The sequence below is a fragment of the Nipponia nippon genome, unplaced genomic scaffold (genome assembly GCF_047370975.1).
Source record: "Nipponia nippon isolate SJK-2023a ecotype South Korea unplaced genomic scaffold, ASM4737097v1 scaffold_1, whole genome shotgun sequence".
NCBI classification, from domain to species: Eukaryota; Metazoa; Chordata; class Aves; order Pelecaniformes; family Threskiornithidae; genus Nipponia; species Nipponia nippon.
This window is the reverse complement of record NW_028262290.1, coordinates 43,849,445-43,868,942: the sequence shown is the minus strand read 5'-3', so window position 1 is coordinate 43,868,942 and position 19,498 is coordinate 43,849,445. Positions and strand designations below refer to the sequence as shown.

The window sequence follows — 19,498 nt, the reverse complement described above, 5'->3', positions numbered from 1 at the left end:
TACTTATCTTTGAAGTAGACTATTTAATAACAGAAGAGTGGGGTCTTACATCGTAGCGCTGGATTGCACGTTGCTACGCAGATTCACTGCTGCTACTCAAGGGGTAAATGTCCTCCCAGAAACGGAAGGACTCTGTGCCTCTTAGCTAGGCCTGGTGGTTTCTGGGAGATAATTAGTCCCTGAAGGACAAATAATATTCAAAGCGCTAGGGAGATTATCTGAGGCTGGGAAAGTTTTGTCAGTGGGGTAAAAGATACCGAGGCTTCTAAACACTCAGCATATTATAAGGAATGAATCGTGCTACGTGTGCACCTTCTTAAGCCACTTGTGACTCTGTTGACTAAAGGAACAAGACTGCATCCAAACTGCAGACAGAACTGAACTCCCATTTAGTTGAAGGTCAAAAATTCAGTGATAAAAAAAAATATTGCATCATGATTTTTTTTTTTTTTTTTTGCTTTAAGCCTGTTCTATAGATCTATGTTATTTATATATTTGACACCGGGCAGTACTCAACTGTGGTAGTATCGTTCTTGAAGAAGGAGGCACATTTTTTTGCTAAGTAATTTTAAAAAGTCAGTACATTAACTAGCAAATTTAACAATCGGATAAGAATGCAACTTGACGAAATGACATTCTGTTTTCCAGAGATCAACCGTCTTAGATTTATTTCATGAAAGGTGTGATACAATTACAAGCCCATGCATTTCATAAAAATCTGAACTTAAAATTGTTATGTAACAAAGTTTTAAATAAAGCATATACAGAAGTTTCTCGGTATTCAAGTGGACTGGTTAGTCTGGAGGAATATTATTTGCAACATATGGGCAGAAGCATTGACATTTTCATGTGATTATTTCTTTATCTCTTTTCTTCCTCCACTCCACACCTTCTGAAGATAAATCACAGCTGAATAGCTCTATGGATTAAGTCCTAGACATAAGCTCATAGTTGAATCCAGAGTTTTACTTTCCATTGGCTACACATTTATAGTACATCATTTTATACTGTTATTAAAAAAATAAATTAGACTACATTTTTAAAATGTAGCCAGTATAACTATTTTGAAAAATTTCATTTATCAGTTTGATTTGCTGACAAAATGAATTTCTGTCTACTTAAATTCTTTTTTAGTGTTACAAGGTAATTCTTGTAATTCCTGAATTTGTTGAATATTAATACCTCTTGTAGAAAATTTAGGTATTTCTATGTAATGAAACTGCTGAAGGAATCAGAGAGAAGCTGCAATAGATTAACATGAAATAAATATTATAGATAGTATTTAAAAGGCACATAAATACTTCAAACACATACAGTTTCAAATCTTTATTGTTTTAAAATTCTACATGTCTTTTACAATTACAATAATTTGTTACTTAAATGACTCTTGTATGGTTAATGTACAATGAGTTTTTTCCTGAAACTCAACCATGAAATACAATTTCATCAATATGATTTTTCTAAATAGATTAATACAAGATTTCTGTTTTGTTGGGAAGAACAAGTGCTTCACTTTGAACAAATGGCACAGGTGTCTCCCCTTCAGAATCTGTGTGATCAATCCATCGAAAGTGCTTTTGAAGATTGCAGATCTAACGGACTGATTTTCAAAATCAGTCTATCAAATTACAAGGTTTTTTTTAACATTAAAGAGCATTTTCATGTAATGAAACAAGTTGCAGTAGTTATTTTTATTCATCTACTGAGGCAAACTCATGTTGAAGAAAAATTATATGATTATCTGCATGCAATGAACACTCCTCTTTAAATAGTTGATGAATTTTACACATATAAAGAACCTGTTAAAGAGTGCAAGTACTTCGATAATGATTTCACAAAAGGACGTATGCTGGTAATAATGGTAACTAACATTTAACATCTAAATACAAGCTAATGTATATTTAACAGGCAATTAACATGGCTAGCAAACCATGTTTCATGTGGTTGCCCTCTGAGAAAATGGAACTCATTTGGTCCACACTCCTAAAGTTATCTGGGTAAAAAAATTGGAACAGTTAGGGCCAGAGTTTTTGATGAAATTCTTGTTTCTAAAATGTGACCTGTTAAAAAGTAAAAGCAGTACATCAATGACGGATCTTGTCACATGACCTCAGTATAAAAAGATGGCCTGCTACTTGGAGCGATGAACAAGCACTGAAGGACAAGTCAAAAAAAGAACGGAGACAGAACAAATGAATTTTTTTGTGTTATACTTTCTTGTTCCATGGTACTGCTTTCACTCTGTAGAATTTTGTACCCAAAGGAACTTTAAATCTGTTTTGCGCCTACAAAAAAAAAATTTACATTAGAAATGTGAGATTATTCCTCTATTTTTTATATTTTTAAGCAAAAACTGATTCCTGCCTCTCAGCATTTATGAGACCCTTTGGAGTCTGGCAAGTTTCTGGGCAGTATGGACACAACTACCCAAGCCACTGCTCACTTTTTTTTCTATTTCCTCTTCTCTTGCTATTCACTTTCTAGAAAATAGAGCAGGAATGGCAGAACCTAGGACAATTTTCATCTCGCTTACGCAGAGAGTACTTCTCACAGTTTTTACAAACATGAAATCTGATTTTCTTCTCTATTAATTTTATCAGATGATTTTCCATTCTATTTCCTTACCTTTTTTGCCTGGCAATATTCCTTTTCCATCACTTTTCCTAGCACCCAAGGTCTCCTAGATGCACCTGAAGCTAAAGAGACAATATATTTATTATTTTGGATAATCAACTACAGGTAACAGGACATTACATTCAATATAGTTAAAGATTATTTGCTAAAGTGATTTCATTGAAAGCAGAAATTCTTAAATTTTTTTTAATAAATTAACAAAATTTAAGTAAGTTCAGATATCAAGACAGGTCACTGACATTTTCAAACAAAAAATTGATTTTCCAGTTTAAATTTTCTTTTAAAGTTAACATTAGAGAACACAGGCAAATCAAAACTGAAATTTATTTAATAATTCAAAATTGTTCTAGTCAACCCAGCTTGACCTTTTGGTCTGATTTAAGGTGAGAATTTCTTGAAGTATTTCAAAAGATAGAAAGTCTTCTGTACTCAGCTATTATTATTGCCCTTACTGAAATATTTTATTATTTTTCTCTATTAGTGATGGAAATTAGTTACTCATAAATAATAATTTTAAAGCCATACAAGTCTCTAGTTTTGGTTGCAGTCTTTGAGAGTACCCAATACTGTTCAGAAAGGAGAAAAGTGAAAAACCTCAAAAATAAACCGACAGGTCAAAAGAGCAACAAACTGGGCATAAATACTTTCAGCTTGTATCCTTTTCTGTAACAGTGAAGAAATGCATATTTGCCTTGTATTCCAAGAACTTATATCCATTTTACATGCTTTGCTATTTTCTGTCTGTCACTAATCATGGCATGAAGAAAACATCAAAACAGATGGAAGGAACAGCTCACGTATGCTCTGCATAATACTAAAATCAATGCTTTTCTAAGTATGACTATTTATGAGCTACTGTATCTAGTGACTACAACACGAGTCACTCAAGAACCAGAGTTTGAAATTTTAATCCTACCCTTCAGGATTGTGCTGGTTTTGGCTGGAATAGCGTTAATTTTCTTCATAGTAGCTAGTATGGGGCTATGTTTTGGATTTGTGCTGAAAACAGTGTTACCAGGGCCAACTGCATGAGATTCAACTCGGCTAAGTGCCAAGTCCTGCACTTCAGTCACAACAGCCCCATGCAACGCTACGGGCTGGGGGAGGAGTGGCTGCAGAGCTGCCTGGCAGAAAAGGACCAGGGGGTCCTGGCTGACAGCCACCTGAACATGAGCCAGCAGTGTGCTCAGGTGGCCAAGAGGGCCAATGGCATCCTGGCCTGTATCAGGAATAGTGTGGCCAGCAGGACCAGGGAGGTGATAGTGCCCCTGTACTTGGCACTGGTGAGGCCGCACCTCGAGTACTGTGTTCAGTTTTGGGCCCCTCACTACAAGAAGGACATCGAGGTGCTGGAGCATATCCAGAGAAGGGCAATGAAGTTGGTGAAGCGTCTAGAGAACAAGTCCTGTGAGAAGCAGCTGAGGGAACTGGGGTTGTTTAGTCTGGAGAACAGGAGGCTGAGGGGAGACCTTATTGCTGTCTACAACTACCTGGAAGGAGGTTGTAGCGAGGTGGAGGTCGGTCTCTTCTCCCTAGTAATAAGTGATAGGACGAGAGGAAACGGCCTCAAGCTGCGCCAGAGAAAGTTTAGGTTGGGTATTAGGAAAAACTTCTTCACCAAAAGGGTAGTCAGGCATTGGAACAGGCTGCCCAGGGAAGTGGTTGAGTCTCCATCCCTGGAGATCCTTAAAGGACGGATAGATGTGGTGCTTGAGGACATGGTTTAGTGATGGACTTGGCAGCGATGGGTTAACGGTTGGACTCGATCTTAAGGGTCTTTTCCAACCTTAACGATTCTATGATTCTATAATAACACAGGGATGTTTTCATCATTGCTGAGCAGCGCTTGCACAGAGTCAAGGCCTTTTCTGCTTCTCACACCACCCCACCAGCGAGTAGGCTGGGAGTGCACAAGAAGCTGGGAGGGGACATGGCTGGGGCAGCTGACCCCAACTGACCAAAGGGCTGTTCCATACCATATGACATCATGCTCAGCATATAAAGCTAGGGGAAGAAGTAGTAAGGGGGGGATGTTTGGAGTGATGGCATTTGTCTTCCCAAGTAACCATTACATGTGATGGAACCCTGCTTTCCTGGAGATGGCTAACATCTGCCTGCCAATGGAAAGTAGCAAATGAGTCATAGAATCATGGAATCATTTAGGTTGGAAAAGACCCTTAAGATCATTAAGTCCAACCGTTAACCTAGCACTGCCAAGTCCACCACTAAACCATGTCCTTAAGCACCACATCTGCCAGTCTTTTAAATACCTCCAGGGATGGGGACTCAACCGCTTCCCTGGGCAGCCTGTTCCAGTGCCTGACTGCCCTTTCAGTGAAGAAATTTTTTTCCCAGTATCCAATCTAAGCCTCCCCTCGTGCAACTTGAGGCCATTTCCTCTAGTCCTATCGCTTGTTATTTGGGGAAAGAGATCAACCCCCACCTCGCTACAACCTCCTTTCAGGTAGTTGTAGACAGCAATAAGGTCTCTCCTCAGCCTCCTTTTCTCCAGGCTAAAACAGCCCCAGTTCTGTCAGCTGCTCCTCATAAGACCTGTTCTCTAGACCCTTCACCAGCTTCATTGCTGCTCTTTGGACACGCTCCAGCACCTCAATGTCCTTCTTGCAGCGAGGGGCTCAAAACTGAACACAGTATTTGAGATGCAGCCTCAAATTCCTTGTTTTGCTTTGCTTTTGCGCATGGCTTTTGCTTTACCTATTAAACTGTATCTCAACCCACAAGTTTTCTCGCTTTTACCCTTCTGATTCTCTCCCCCATCCCACCGGAGGGGAGTGAGCAAGCGGCTGTGTGGTCCTTAGTCCTGGCTAGGGTTAAACCATGACAAGGATTAATTTGACTATTGATAACGGAGCAGATTTTGTTCTACTCCACACTCTTACAAATCAGTGCAAAGTATTCATATCTGGCCTGAATGCTTTTAAGTTTTTTTAATTTGCTTGGCTGACAGACTTCACTGCTCTAACAAAGATAGTGAGATAGATGCAGAGTTTTTTTCCTTACATTTGCAAATGAAAACTTCCATATCCCAAAGATAAGGGACAACGTAGAAACCATGCAGTCTTCAACCAATTTCACTGTTGTCATAGCATTCTAAGTGCTCTTAACATAGGTAGAGACAACCTACAATAGCCTAGATCCCTGACACTTAATTCTGTAGGTGGACCTATACAGGATTAACAACTTGATATATATGTGTTGGTACAAAAGGTCAGATTTAGATGCAACATTTTGGCAGCCCTTAAAACAGCAATTTGCAGCACCTACTCCACACCAATTTTAATCTATCATAAATAATACTAGTGTTCTGGGTTTCATTTTCTCCACTTCCCTGATGCAGAAATATAATCAAGACATGGTTTCCTGAAGTTCCTAGCTAGACGCAAGTATGTTCCTAAAGCAAATGGTAAGTCTTTGTGTTTGTTTTATGTGCAGTTTTCTCAAATTTGAAACTAACCTTGGTTAGCATGTGGTATGGAATGGAGCAGGCTAAGTCCATCTGAAAACAGACAGGTCAGTGAACTGTGTACTCAAGTAATATACAAACTGACATGCCTTTTACCTTATATATGTAAACCAATAGTAAGAAAATAAATCATATATGAGAGTTACATATGCACTACTAATGCCATAGTTCAGAATGTATTACGTATGCAAGACAGTTCTTCCCATGTGTTTCACAGAACACATATGGGACAGATTCTTCAGCAGTCTCAATGCAGTTAAAGCTTGGTGGTCTTCTGGAGATTACACAATAATTTCAGAACTATCATCTTTCATCATAATTGAAACCTACAATGAGTTTGCTCATTGAGAATAAGTTGACAGCTTCTGACATGCAATAACACACAAACTTTTACTGATAATTAGATTTAATACAAAATGTTCTTTCTTCACTTTTAGAAGATGAGCTACAGAGAGAACAAATTTTAGCCAAAGACAATCTTCAAAGAACATCACAAAATCAGGTATTAAAAAATAAGAACAGAGCATGCAGTTTTGACAGAAATGTCACCTTGAGTTTTGTAGTTAGTTTCCTCAAAGACGACATTGAAAACATAAGTCCACATAAAAATAGGCCCGAGACCTACACAGTTATGCATTATTATTCATGCTGAATAGCTAAGCAGCCTGATGGGAATGTTTTCCCCACAGACACGTTAACATACTCTGTGTGCGTACAAAATTAGCATTTCCTCTTTTTTTTTTTTTTTTGACAGCTTACTTTGAAGATGCAGATATTTTTCCTTATTTTCCCAAGGTATTAACATCTATATAAAAATTTTTGATTTAAAATGTTCTGCCTTGAAAAATGTTTAGCAGCAAAACAAATAGCAAAGGCTATAAAGATAGCTGACAGCTATCTATATTACATGCTTCTCATATTTATCACATTTATAAAATCACTTACTAAGTGTTAGAAAGTTAAGAGTGTTATTTGTAGGAGGAGATAATAATTGGAAGTAATTTGACACTTACCACACTCACCTGGTTTGAGATCCAGTGCAGCAAGAGATTCTGAGTGCAAGAAATACAAGGTTGGACTCACAGTGAACAATACATAGTTGTCATGCCTTTCATCCAAGATAATGAGAACCAAATCGCCAACCTGAAAACTGGGGGGGGGGGGGGGAAAAATCAAGGAACTTAACTAAAAAAGCATAGAAGTCTAAAACTACATTAATTACACTACAATTTCTTCCCAAGTATTGCATATACTGAGACTTAGTCAAACAGCAGCACAGACATTTCTACTTGTTATGCCAACTCATATACATTTTATATTTTCTGAAGTCAACAAAACATTATCTTTTAAAAAGTGGTTTTGAAATGTTTTTCTGCATCCATCAGCTCAAATTATTTTTTTCAAAAGAACTGACAGTTTTGCTTTGAAATATAAACAGAAGTACCTAACAAAATACTAACATTTCAATTTTATATTATTTTTATTCACCAGTACTTACGGTAATGATCACTGTACCAGTGTTTACAAACATTCTTTTGATGTTTTAAACTGAAGTCAATTTGAGCAGAGAAAAATTTATGTAACTATTCAATCTTAAAATTTTAAACACACAAGACAAAGAAGGGATAAAATGTTCATCTTTGATCAAAGGGTTAAAAGTAAAAGAAACACTGTGGGGACTTTACATAAAAAGTTTCAAAAATCTGTTTCTTCCTGACACCAGGATAACACATGAAGGTACCAAGTTCTCATGCCAAGTTTCAGTAAGAGAATTCAGAGAACTTTTTCTGTCTGCAATTTCTATTTCACAGTGCAAATGTGTTGGAAGTAAATTATTTACCCATTAATGAAATGAAGTCTAAAATAGCCAAAAATTAAGCATTAGACCATGACAGGGCTCTAAGAATAAATATTACTACTAATCTGGGGATGGGGGAGAAGTAGCAAAGAAAGGAGAAAACTCTTCTCCATAAAAGGAAATCACAGATACATAGTCAGAGATCAATAGCTAAATCTAGAGAGAAATTTAGCTCATCTTCTTTGAAGTTCACTTTCAGATTAAATAAAACAATACTCCAGGTTTTTCTGCCTGGACTTACTATGATGACAGACTATACTGAATTAGATAAAGACATCTCTATTGGACAGATGAATTCTTCCGTGACGTTTTCCTCACCAAATACTACCAAGAGAGTTGCCACAATATTCAGATGCTCACAGGAAAAGTTGATTCTGCACATACTGGCCTTGTTACAATAAAAATGCCATTTGGTGTAATTCAGAAAACATTAAAGGAATAATCTGTGTCTGTTTTCTTTCCAAAAAGATTTTTTCTATTACTCAATTAATATCAGACTGATAAATTACTTAAGAACGGTTGTCTGTAGCTTTCATATTTTGCAAGAATTAATACTTCTTTTTCCAGTAACAATTCTACAGGCAGCTGCTAACAGATTGATAATATCTAACAAAATATTTGAGTTAATCTCATTTCATTCTGTCAAGGTAAGCCAAAAATTTTGAAGACTTGAGGAAGGTAAAACTTCTCTTGAAATATAATGCAGCACTACGCATATTCAGGGTGAACAGGATTCCTTCTACTTTTCCTTAGCATGATTTCAAGAAAGTTACAGATAAACAATAAGTAATTTAAAAGAAAACTCTGGGAGGATTCTATAAATCCCACGAGGTGTTATCCTTATGAACTGTGTGAAGAAAGGCACAGAATTCATGAAAGCTACTGACATACAAAATTCAGAAAGGCCTTTTTTTTGTTTAAAAAAAGGGTTTAAAAAATTTGATTTATGCCCAACTGTGATGGTTCAATAACTGATGGCTAAACTATAGAGATGACCTATATATCTTATCACCACAGAGCAGGAACAGAAGAATTGTGACATTCTTTAACTACATACTTATTATGAAGGCATATCCATCTGTTTATATCAAAATTAACATGTACTCACTCTCTAATTGCTATTTTTTCAGAATGTCTTGAGGATACTGATGACATGCTCTGGGACATCTATAAAAAAGATAGAAGCTGTAAAGTATTGGCAAGCTATGATGAAACGTATATTGCAGGTAACAATACGGTTAAAAGAAACCATTTATTATTGATTTCAAACAGTGTCTATTCTTGCAGATCTTACATTCACTCAAGAAAACAGCATACTTTTCTGTCATTCTGTTCCGTAGCAGGTTTGGTTGTTTTTTGTTTGTTTGTGGGTTTGGTGGGGTTTCTTTTTTTTTTTTTTTTTTAAATAGCTACCTTTGATTATGAAATTTCTTACGTAACTGACTTCTCCCTCATTATTTAAAACTGAGAAGTGCTTTCCAGATCAGTGCCAGGGAAGGTTTGTTCTGAGCATACACAAGACCTATGATATAGTTGTGCACTCTAACACAGAAGCCACTGACATTCTGAAAAAGGCTGACTGTAAAACACTGGAGGTTAAACATTTTTATTGCAATTAAACTCTGGATGTTGAACTCGGTATGGTCTCTCAGTTTTACTAAGGACTGCCACATGATCTAAAGTTTACTATAATAGACAGAGCAGTGCTCCCTGGAGTAAAACTGGAATCAAATTGACTAAGACCAAACAAAGGCTCAATTATGTAAGGTTTTGGACATAATTCTTATCTCCTATATGCATGGTATTTGCCTTTAAATCTGTTTGTTTAATACTGGCACACGAACCAACTTCAGTAGGATGAACTAGATCTAACAAAAAATATAAGTGTACATACACTTTCTACAGTAACTGTGATAAGAAATGAAAATGGGTAATGCTACTTTTCATCTGCAAAGGGATACATATATAGCCCACATACAGGCAAGTAGATAGACAAGCTGATCTGATGTAAATGTATACAGTTCATTACCCTCTGGTAACTTCCTTACAGAACACAATTCATAATTGCCCTGTAGAGACTCTGATTAAAGGTCTTGCAGTTTTTCCATAGGTTCCTACTTCCTGGACTATTTATACATGCCACTGAAATCTAGATTACTCATACTTGAAGTTTAGCACATGATTTTTCAGCTGTAACTCAAATATTGTTACCTACAGCATATTTCCTATTGTCAGTCTTCCCTCCACACACTTCCCTGGAAACAGCATGAGCCTGTCGTAATAGGAGCTTACACCCTATTCACTGCTCATTTTCTTCATTTCCTCAAAGAAGGAGGCCAAACTGAATACTGTACAACACAAAAAGCTCTCAACTTCTGATGACACTTTCAGCAGTTTTCTTTATCCAGTCCAACTTCAGATCAATTTTTTTTTGTTAGATACATTTCTTTGACTTATCCACACTGTACTTTTTTTTCTTGCAAAAGTTGCAGCTAACATGAAAGTTGTCAAATGCATATAATTTGCTTACATCATTCACTGAAGTGTTTGACAGTTCCCTTCACATGTTAAGACCAAAGTTTTTCTGTTTTTTAAAACTGGAATAAGTGTTAAATTAAAATGCAAACTAGCTTGATTTCTGTATTTTTGATTAATTTCTAACCTTAAGAAAAACAGAACAAATTAGAATGTTAAGAATATTTCCATTAAAACTTAGTAAAGAATATTTTATGACTAGAGTTCCAATAGCCTTTAAACAGAAAAAAATGGTCCCTTTCTCAATAATTTATTTAAAATAACAAAAATCCTGTAATAACATTCCTCATATTAAAAGGAGCTCCTTTCTATGTTTTATTGCTTGCAGAGGTAACCCACAAGTTTTGCTGCAAAAGTCAGTGACCTGAAAAGATTTTCTTTTATTGTGCAGAACCCCTTCTGGGTTCCTTATCTGAAGGAGCTGGATAGAAATATATATTAGTATGTAAGGCCTGATGTATATTTCTGTTTTAGAAGTGTACTGGGAAGAGGGGAAGAAAGGAGGATGAAGAGACAAGAAATAAAAATAGTGTATTTTATCTATGAAATGGCCAATTTATAACCAAGATATTTAAAAGATATTATGTTCCTATGCCCATTTAGAAAATAATTTTGAATTGCTTTAGACACCAATGAGCTGCTGATTTCTCTTACTTGGCTTGTTATTAATCATAATGACAAAAAAGAATTTTGTATTTGTCTTGTGTAACGCTGGGTTTTCTTCAGTTTCATTTTATTCTGAGAAGGATCCATAGCACAGGAATCAAGAGAACTCTGTTGCTGTATTCTTTTTCCTTCCATAGGCATTGACTGTTATTTGAGTGTTTCAGTTTAAGACAATGGCTGTTCATATTTCCAGTTGCTAGCCAGAATTAGTTTCACACCTTACAAAAAAGACAGGTGCAGTTTTCTAAAAAACAATCTCTAAGTTATTGCTAACACTCCTAATTATGCTTAATGTGCAGGCATATTTACATTGTTGTAAACTGGCTTTCAATCTACTGTTGTTGAACAACCCAGCCATGGCACCACTGAAATTAACTCCCCCTACCCCAAGCCTGGATGGTCTGTGTTTTTGGGGAAGTTTCTTTCTCTCCAGTCCTGAGAATCTTTTCCATGAGAAGACTGCTAAATTGAGGTACCTCTGAAAGGTTATCAGGTTACCTATTTGCCACTTGCCTTAACACTTAAAACATTTTTGAAGTTGATAAAACACATTTTTAGATTTTAACAAACTTAACATTTGTAAGCTTTTCTTATTTTTTCAGGAGACTTAAAACTTGCATTGCATGAACACTTACCAGTCTTTGATTTAATCTCTTATTTTCCTCCTCTTTCAACTGCAAAGTCTGAAAGAAAATCTTATCTGATTAACTAATTAATACACCTTATACAGTATAAACATTTTTTAAAAAGTTTTGATATGACCAGGGCCAGAATACTTGTACAATATACATATTTACTACAGCTTTCAGTTTTAAAACAGTATCAAATCATCTTTCGAACAAAGACATGTAAAAAAATTTGAAGTCTAGCGATTACGACAGTGCTACAAAACCCACTGCCAAGCTATGCTTATCTCCATACTCATCCTTCTGCTTAACTTAGAAAAACATTTCACTGATAAAACAGCAAAAGAAATGTAATATGTTACTATCTTTTAGCTTCTACCCATGACAAATCCTTTGTAAGCAGATGACAGAATAAAGCATGTAAGTGCTCCTAGTCAGAAATATCCAGCCACTTGCATCATACAGTGCCACAATCCATTAACAGAAAACATACATGTTCTCTAACTGATCATAGATTATAGTTTAAGTGATCCCAGAAAGCTGAAAGCTAAGGACACTTTTTTTTTTTTTAAGGTCAACTTTGAAGAGGCAAGAAAAAGGCAACTGGAATGGAGTTAGATACTACTGGATAGTTAAAAATTACTAGAATCTAAAAGATTACAGTGTAACTACTAAGGGTTAATCTAGCTTTTTACCAAGAGTAACAACTTTTATTTCATCAAAAAGGTTCCATTGCTCAGTGCACATTGAAGGCTATGCTCAAAATAAAAGTTGTAACAGAAGTGAAAATTTTATTAAGGTATGTATTTGGGAGAAGCAGGAAGGGTGAGGTATAAACTTACAATTCTAGCTTGTAGGAACATGACAATAACTTCAGAAAATTGCAATTTTAAGCACATTCATAACAAGTGTTATTTCACTTTTTACAGAAGAAATACTGTCAAGATTATAATGCATCCTAAGCAGAATTAAAATTATCTAAGTAATAGCAGCCTAAAAGAAGAAATTACACATTTCAATTAATTCCTGTCCAACTGCTTTGGATGCCTTAATTTGAAAAAGTAATCAAAGCCTTTTTTTGCTACAGAAATTCCCTAGATTAATGACCCATCATAGAATCATAGAATGCTTTGGAATGGAAGGGAGCTTTAAAGGTCATCTCGTCCAACCCCCCTGCAAAGGGCAGGGACATCTTCAACTAGATCAGGTTGCTCAGAGCCCCATCCAGCCTGGCCTTGAATGTTTCAACTCCTAAGAAGAAACACTACACCTGACTCATTCATACTGAAGCCTACATAAACAGAATAAAGTATAAACAAACTTTAAGCTAGGCCAAGTGCAAGTATAATGTATTAATACTTATTTTGAATTACTTCTATGAATTATACTGATACAAAATAAGTACAATGAAAAACCATTCCCTGGAATGACATTTATAAGCCTTGCAGATACTATGTTGCATCAGAGTATATAACTGACCACAGCACAACTTTACACATACATATTTATAAGTACTTAGTTGTAATGCTTATCATCACAAACAATCTACTCACTCTTTCTAACAACATTATCCTCTGTTTTTCTTCAGACATATGGACATTTTCACTAAAAGAGAAAGAAGAAAATGGATAGATTAAAAATGAAATTTTTTTTCATGATCAAAAATTATCTTTCCCACCTCCCCAATCTTCACTCAGTGATGAGTGCCAGGTATTGCTAGAACAGAGGGAAGAACACAGAAAGATAGCTTAAGAATCCCCATCAACATTTCTGGTAGAAGGTTTTGGGGGATTTCCCCCCCCACGCCCCCCTTTTTTTATTTTAAACCCAAGGAGCTTCTTTGTTGCAACAAGCCAGTAAATTTTCAGTCACTGATTAGTTTATAAATTTACATGGGGCCATTTCTGCATATTTTGCATTATTTTCAAAACATTAGGATGAAAGATACAGCTCCAAATGCTTTGGCAGTTAACCCTTGATATTGCAGTTCAGCTCTACAATGTCTTATTTTCCTAGTCTTTGTATTTTTAAAGGTAGTGTAACAGGGAAGAAACAATATATTTTGGAGTCCAAACCCATTTGGTTGGGAAAAGAAAACGGACAAGTTTTTAGACGCATAGTCCATTCATCCAGTCTGACAAAACATGCTATAAATCCAAGGAAAATGCCAAGTAGAACTAACTGATTATAATTAATCCATGCTAATCATTACTTCATTTCAGTTAAAAGGCTGTTTAGCCCTTATGTAATAGGAAGAAGTCAACAGAAACCTGTAATAATTTCTGCCCATTTATTACCTCACTTTTAGTACGTTGAGCAAAAATTTTTTGTTCCCAGGCTTACCTTTTCAAGTTTTTTTTTTTGTAAGCCTGCCTTGAGAGTTCAGGACTAGAACGACTATTGTAAGAAATAGTTCTCCTTCTAAAGAGAGGGTATTGCAGTGTTTTATTGATTATCAGTGCAAGTTTAGTTTGGTAAGCAACAACTGTTTTCACCCTTGCTTCCACAAAGTTCTTTAGTGCACTGGGTACATTATTCTGGGTTAGGCAGCACCAGTTGTGATGGGCACTGATTAATGTGAATGTAAGTATATCTAACAACTCTGCTTTTGCTTCTCAGGCAAAACCTCATTCCACTTGTGTGTTTCCCACTCAGGTTCATTACTTCTGTGATAAGTAAGCAGAAGTCTGGGGTTGTTCAAAAAGCTAGTGGCACAAAAGTGAGAAAATGCATAGGTTGCAATTGCTTAATGATCTTCCACGAAGATACTAGGTAAAGGGGTAGCAACCAGGAGCTTACAGTCAGTTATTCTGCTTTCCTTCCAACAACAGTGAAAATTTGCAAGCTGTATTGAGTGGGCGATTCAAAGATGCAGCCAGTTTCTTCAGGTAAGTGTTCTTAATGAGCAAAAAGAAACCTTTAATAATATTAGGGGTATAATGAAATTAATCTGGGATTTTTTTCCGTGCAAAAGAATACAACAAACATTACCCTGTACAGTTCTGAAGCATCAGACATATATTTCGAGAAGCTTCAGAAATAAGAGGGGAAATAAGAGCACATGAATTTTTGTTCTATTTTAAATAAGATCACAAGATCTGTCTTCCCAAAACACCTCATTGCACTGAGGCAACTAGAACAAAGCAGGCTTGCTGTTTATTCAGGGTAACATGACACAGCCTGTGATATTTATCAACCTCACAAATATGAAATTCTATGGGAGGATTAGGAGAAGAGAGGAAATCTGGCATTGCAATCATAACTGAGGTATTAAAAGTCTATTAAAAAGCTACTACAGGTGTGAAAGCATAAAAGAAAACATTCCATGTGAGTGCTAATATTTAGAAGTGCCTTCCAGTTCAAATCCAAATTTCCTTAGACACCTTAGACATGGAGAAGGATCTTAAAATGAGTACTCCTAGTATACGAGAATTAAAGAAATGCAGTCTTCCACCACGAGGAGGTAGAAAGTGTTAGCATGAAGAACAATTCTCAGTAATTAGTAAAAAATACTAAGTGTTGATTATTTCAGTTTTCTTGGGCTGCTATAGCAGAAACACACTCATACTATAGATTTTTAAATTTTTCTAGTTTTTTTCAGTTTCTATATGGAGCTACAAAAACAACTGGAATGCTCTGGACAAAACTTCTTCACCGTTTGTTTTCTGAATTCTCTCCCAGTAATCTACTCTGAATGGATTCCCATACTGCACTAAGCATGATAATAGCTGAGTATCTTCTAGTAATGAGTCCTATTTTAATGCACACATATCATGTGCTAATCATTTTGTCTTACTCTAGTCAGAAAGTACATGTAATACAATGTGCTCATTTTAGTACAGAATTTTTAAGCCTAGCATTCTACATTTGTTAAAATAAATTTATGAAAATTGTTAAGAAAATTTTTAAAAAAATAGAGTTTTTGCATACATCATCATAGCCCCTTCTCTTGGAGCATCAGTCTTTACTATTCAAAAGTCTTTACAAAATTACTTTAGGTACATATGAAGTAAGAATCAAGGCTCTGAACTTGATGTACATTTTCATGGCAGTCAGTATTGAAAAAAACAGAAAATACATCTGCAGTAGGCTGGATTTCTGACAACAACCAACAGGACAATTTTGTACCAGTCAGAATTATTTAAGTTCACAAGACTTAATAGTCACATACTGAGACCAGATCAGTCTACTAGCTTTACATGTAGACTCTTATCTTACTAGGCAAGGCGTTATATGGCAATACCAAAGTGCACAGCTATTGTAGGGTATCCAAAATGGAAAATATAGTCAAGTTGATGACTGAAAAAAACCCCCGTAAGTGACCTCTGATCCCTATAATCACCTCAGTATTTCAAGCACAGCTTCAGATACTTGCCTGCAAACTAGCCCCTGCCTAATTAAACCTCCATACAAAAAGGGTGATAAACAGTTAAATGTGTGCAATATCAATATAATGTTATTTGAATCTGTTGTAAATCCAGATTATCAACCAGATCCAAAATCAAAAGAACCAATCTTAAGTGAAAAGTTTAGTTTGAGGTACGTAAGTTGCTTGCCCTAGCTGTTTTCCTCAAGTAAGGGTTTAAAGCATTGCCAAGTTTTTTCCCAGTCCCATCACTGCCTTCTAGTAAGCCAGCAGTACATCACAGCTGACAGTACTGATGAATCAGAGGTTATACAAACAAAGGGACACTGAACACCTGTCCTTCTCTCCAATAATACAAAACATCAATACATCAAGGCCACTTAATCAGCCTCAGTCCCTTGTTTTGAATCCTGAGGATTCAGCCTAATTTCTACCAAGCATACCTATCACCTCTTCCTCTTTATCAAATAATGTCATTATGCTATCTTACAGCAGAGATGTACATGAACAATCAAAGTTTTTCTGTTTGTTTGTTTTTAAATGAGAGCCAGCCACTGTTCAAAAGATATGCCAATAACATGCAGCCACTCAGCTCATTCTAGGCCATTATTACAATTGCTCTCTCGTTTCACTTACATTTCATACACTTAGGTCTATTATTTCACCTCATAATTGTGGGGCCAAATTTCACCTTTAAGTTGCATACTTCTAAGTCATCAAAACCACACGTTTCTGATGATTGTGACACCACAATTGTATGCGTACATTTAAAAGAATATTTTTAGCAACAATATCAAAGGCAGAAGGAGTGTTAAACGTGCTCATTTGTACTTCGCAATACCCAACAGCACACATTTAAAGAACAAGAGCATGCTTTGTGTGTTCCTGCTATAATGCCCCATACTTACTGCACAGCCATCATACTGGTTTCCATCGTGGAGTCCATTCTCCCTTCAGCTGCAGTGTCAGAAACCAATCTGTCTGCGTCAGTGAGAATATCAGCTGCGCAGGCTCCACAAGCTTCTGAAGCTGCTGCTGAGTAGGTTGATGGAGAAAAATTACTAATTCTCAGTTTATTAACTTCTTCTTCAAGCTTTTTCTTCTCTTCGAGTAAGCGAGCTCGATCTTCAGAAAGTGTTTCAATCAAATCTATGACACAAGTAAAGAAAAATTCTTTAATAACAGCAGCACTAAGGATCAAAACCCATCTGTAGTGAATGGAATTGTCCTATTAGAAAAGATGCATACTTTTCCAGAACTTTGCTTACCCTTATCTTTTTCTTGCTGTTGTGTAAGCATTTTTAATTTGTCACTAAGATCATTAATTATGTTTTCTTTTTTCATTTTCTCTCTTGCCAGAACAGTGTTAAAGTTGGTCTGAAAACAGAAAGAAATAATACTGAAATAAGAAATGTACTGTATTAACATAATGCAAAATATATCACTAGAACAAAAAAGTACAAAAGATATCAGGCATTTCAGTTTCCTAAATCATAATTAAACAAGGAATTAAACTTGTTTATATATTACTTTGTTGAAGAGATAACATGTCTTTACATTTTGTTTTCAGGTTTCTCTGTAACAATTTTTTTATTTTTATCCCTCTGGTTCCCCCAAGCCCAGTATACACATGTAGTATAAAGAAATTATCATTAAAAAAATAATAATTTGTAAGTTGTTAATTTTTTTTTTTAAACATAATGCTTTATATTCCAGTTAATGTCCAACAGTTGCATGTTTTATATTAAAAACAATTACTTTAAGGATTAAAGTTGTTATTAAGGCAAAGCTGCACTGCATCAAGATATTACATGTAATAAAAAAAGAAAAATATCATAATTAATAAACTAGAATAATATACTAGAATCTGAATTAAGTCATGCATTAATTCCTCAGTGAACAATTAATTAATGCAGAAGTCATACAGGAGTCCTGGCTAATAGCTTCAATAACTGAACAATAAAGAGGCTAGCATATCCTTCGGTATCGGTCTGACAAATCTTCTTGCTTCTTCAATCCTTCTACTAGCCACTATGCCCTCACCCCTTCTACTCTTAAGGTTTTGCTGAAGAGAGACAAATACTACCAACAACCACCTATTAAAAGGATATTTTAAATATATTAAAAGGATATTTTAAATTACAACTTCACTTTTTTGGTGAATTTTTGAACTACGCCTATTAACTCTCAGTCTTAACATGCAAGCTATTTGGCAGGCTACACTCCCTACCTAGTGTGCAGCAGCCTTTGCTACGTCTGTGTAACAAAACTATCACACACCACAAGCATAAGTAACACCTCTAAGATAACTTTACTGAGAAAAAAATTAGATCAAGGGTGAGGTTAAAATACCCAGATCAGCAGAGCCAATGCACTATGCTTTCAGCACTGGACTTTCATATACCATTTTTATGGGTTTGTTTGGTGGGGGTTTTTTTTGTTGTTTTGTGGGGGGGTTTTTTGTTTGTTTGTTTTTTAAATAAAAGGTTCCATCTTCCCTGGAATTTGCTGTTAATGCCTCAGAACCTTCCCTTCCACGCTCTGCTACACAAATGAATATTATTACATAATGAGGAAAATGGCATATTAAGGCATATTCTGATGGAAAAACAATTCTTACGATTATCAGTGTAATGCATGGAATATTCCTATTAGATTTACTATGTAAGGCTCACTTCAATATTAATGCTTGCTGTCCAAAACTTTTAGAAATATTCCTTTCTTTATAATTGTTGGCAATTTTCTGCTCTCTGCACCAAGTGATTCATAGCATTCATTCACCAACGTGGCTGATCACTACACTGTCTCTTTGTCCTTATTTGATCCTACCATAGCTAAAGTAAGTAGAGGTGCTTAAAACAGAAAATCCATTCTTAGTGTTTAAATGCAACAAAGCTGTAGATAATACCAGCTACTAACAGAGATTTAAGAACTGAAGACTCATCTACAAAACGTGAGAGATGTAAGATGTTTTGAAAGGAAAACATGTGTCGATACTGATAAAATTACTAATCCAGTGCAATATGATTTTGTATCAAGGTGTGGAGTACACAGTGGTTCTAAGTTTATTAAGCAAAAGATAACATTTCCTTTCAACCTCCAATGCCACCTGCCCAGGCTAATAAAGTTTAAAAAGCCATTAAGTGGCATTCCAAATCAATTAGTATTTCCAATAATTAATTTTGTGTTGTCCACAAGTTTTGTGTTGTTAACTTAAACTATACTTAACCAGTATCTTTCTGGAGTTCAATAGATTAATGGATAAAAATTTACAGCACTAGCCTAACAACCTAAGCAAGAGTAGTCACAAAATAACAAAAATTGAATCT

The 19,498-nt window shown here is 35.6% G+C and overlaps 1 protein-coding gene across 10 annotated transcripts in view; it reads right to left on the bottom strand.

The window, feature by feature from the left end:
- Positions 1 to 1,311: 1,311 nt before the first annotated feature.
- The window catches only part of RB1CC1 (RB1 inducible coiled-coil 1), an 82,699-nt gene continuing 64,512 nt past the window's right edge, over positions 1,312 to 19,498 (bottom strand). For 7 of the 10 annotated variants that reach the window (XM_087753399.1, XM_087753409.1, XM_087753391.1 and 4 more), the window contains 9 exons: positions 17,438 to 17,546; positions 17,078 to 17,318; positions 13,357 to 13,408; positions 11,813 to 11,860; positions 9,085 to 9,143; positions 7,132 to 7,268; positions 6,110 to 6,151; positions 2,626 to 2,696; positions 1,312 to 2,285 (listed from right to left, as the gene is read on the bottom strand). In XM_087753399.1, the coding sequence (XP_087609525.1) occupies positions 2,208 to 2,285; positions 2,626 to 2,696; positions 6,110 to 6,151; positions 7,132 to 7,268; positions 9,085 to 9,143; positions 11,813 to 11,860; positions 13,357 to 13,408; positions 17,078 to 17,318; positions 17,438 to 17,546 (837 nt within the window). In that variant the 3' untranslated portion in view covers positions 1,312 to 2,207. The remainder of the gene's footprint in view (positions 2,286 to 2,625; positions 2,697 to 6,109; positions 6,152 to 7,131; positions 7,269 to 9,084; positions 9,144 to 11,812; positions 11,861 to 13,356; positions 13,409 to 17,077; positions 17,319 to 17,437; positions 17,547 to 19,498) is intronic. The other 3 variants (XM_087753418.1, XM_087753424.1, XM_087753431.1) reach the window with 3 other exon arrangements.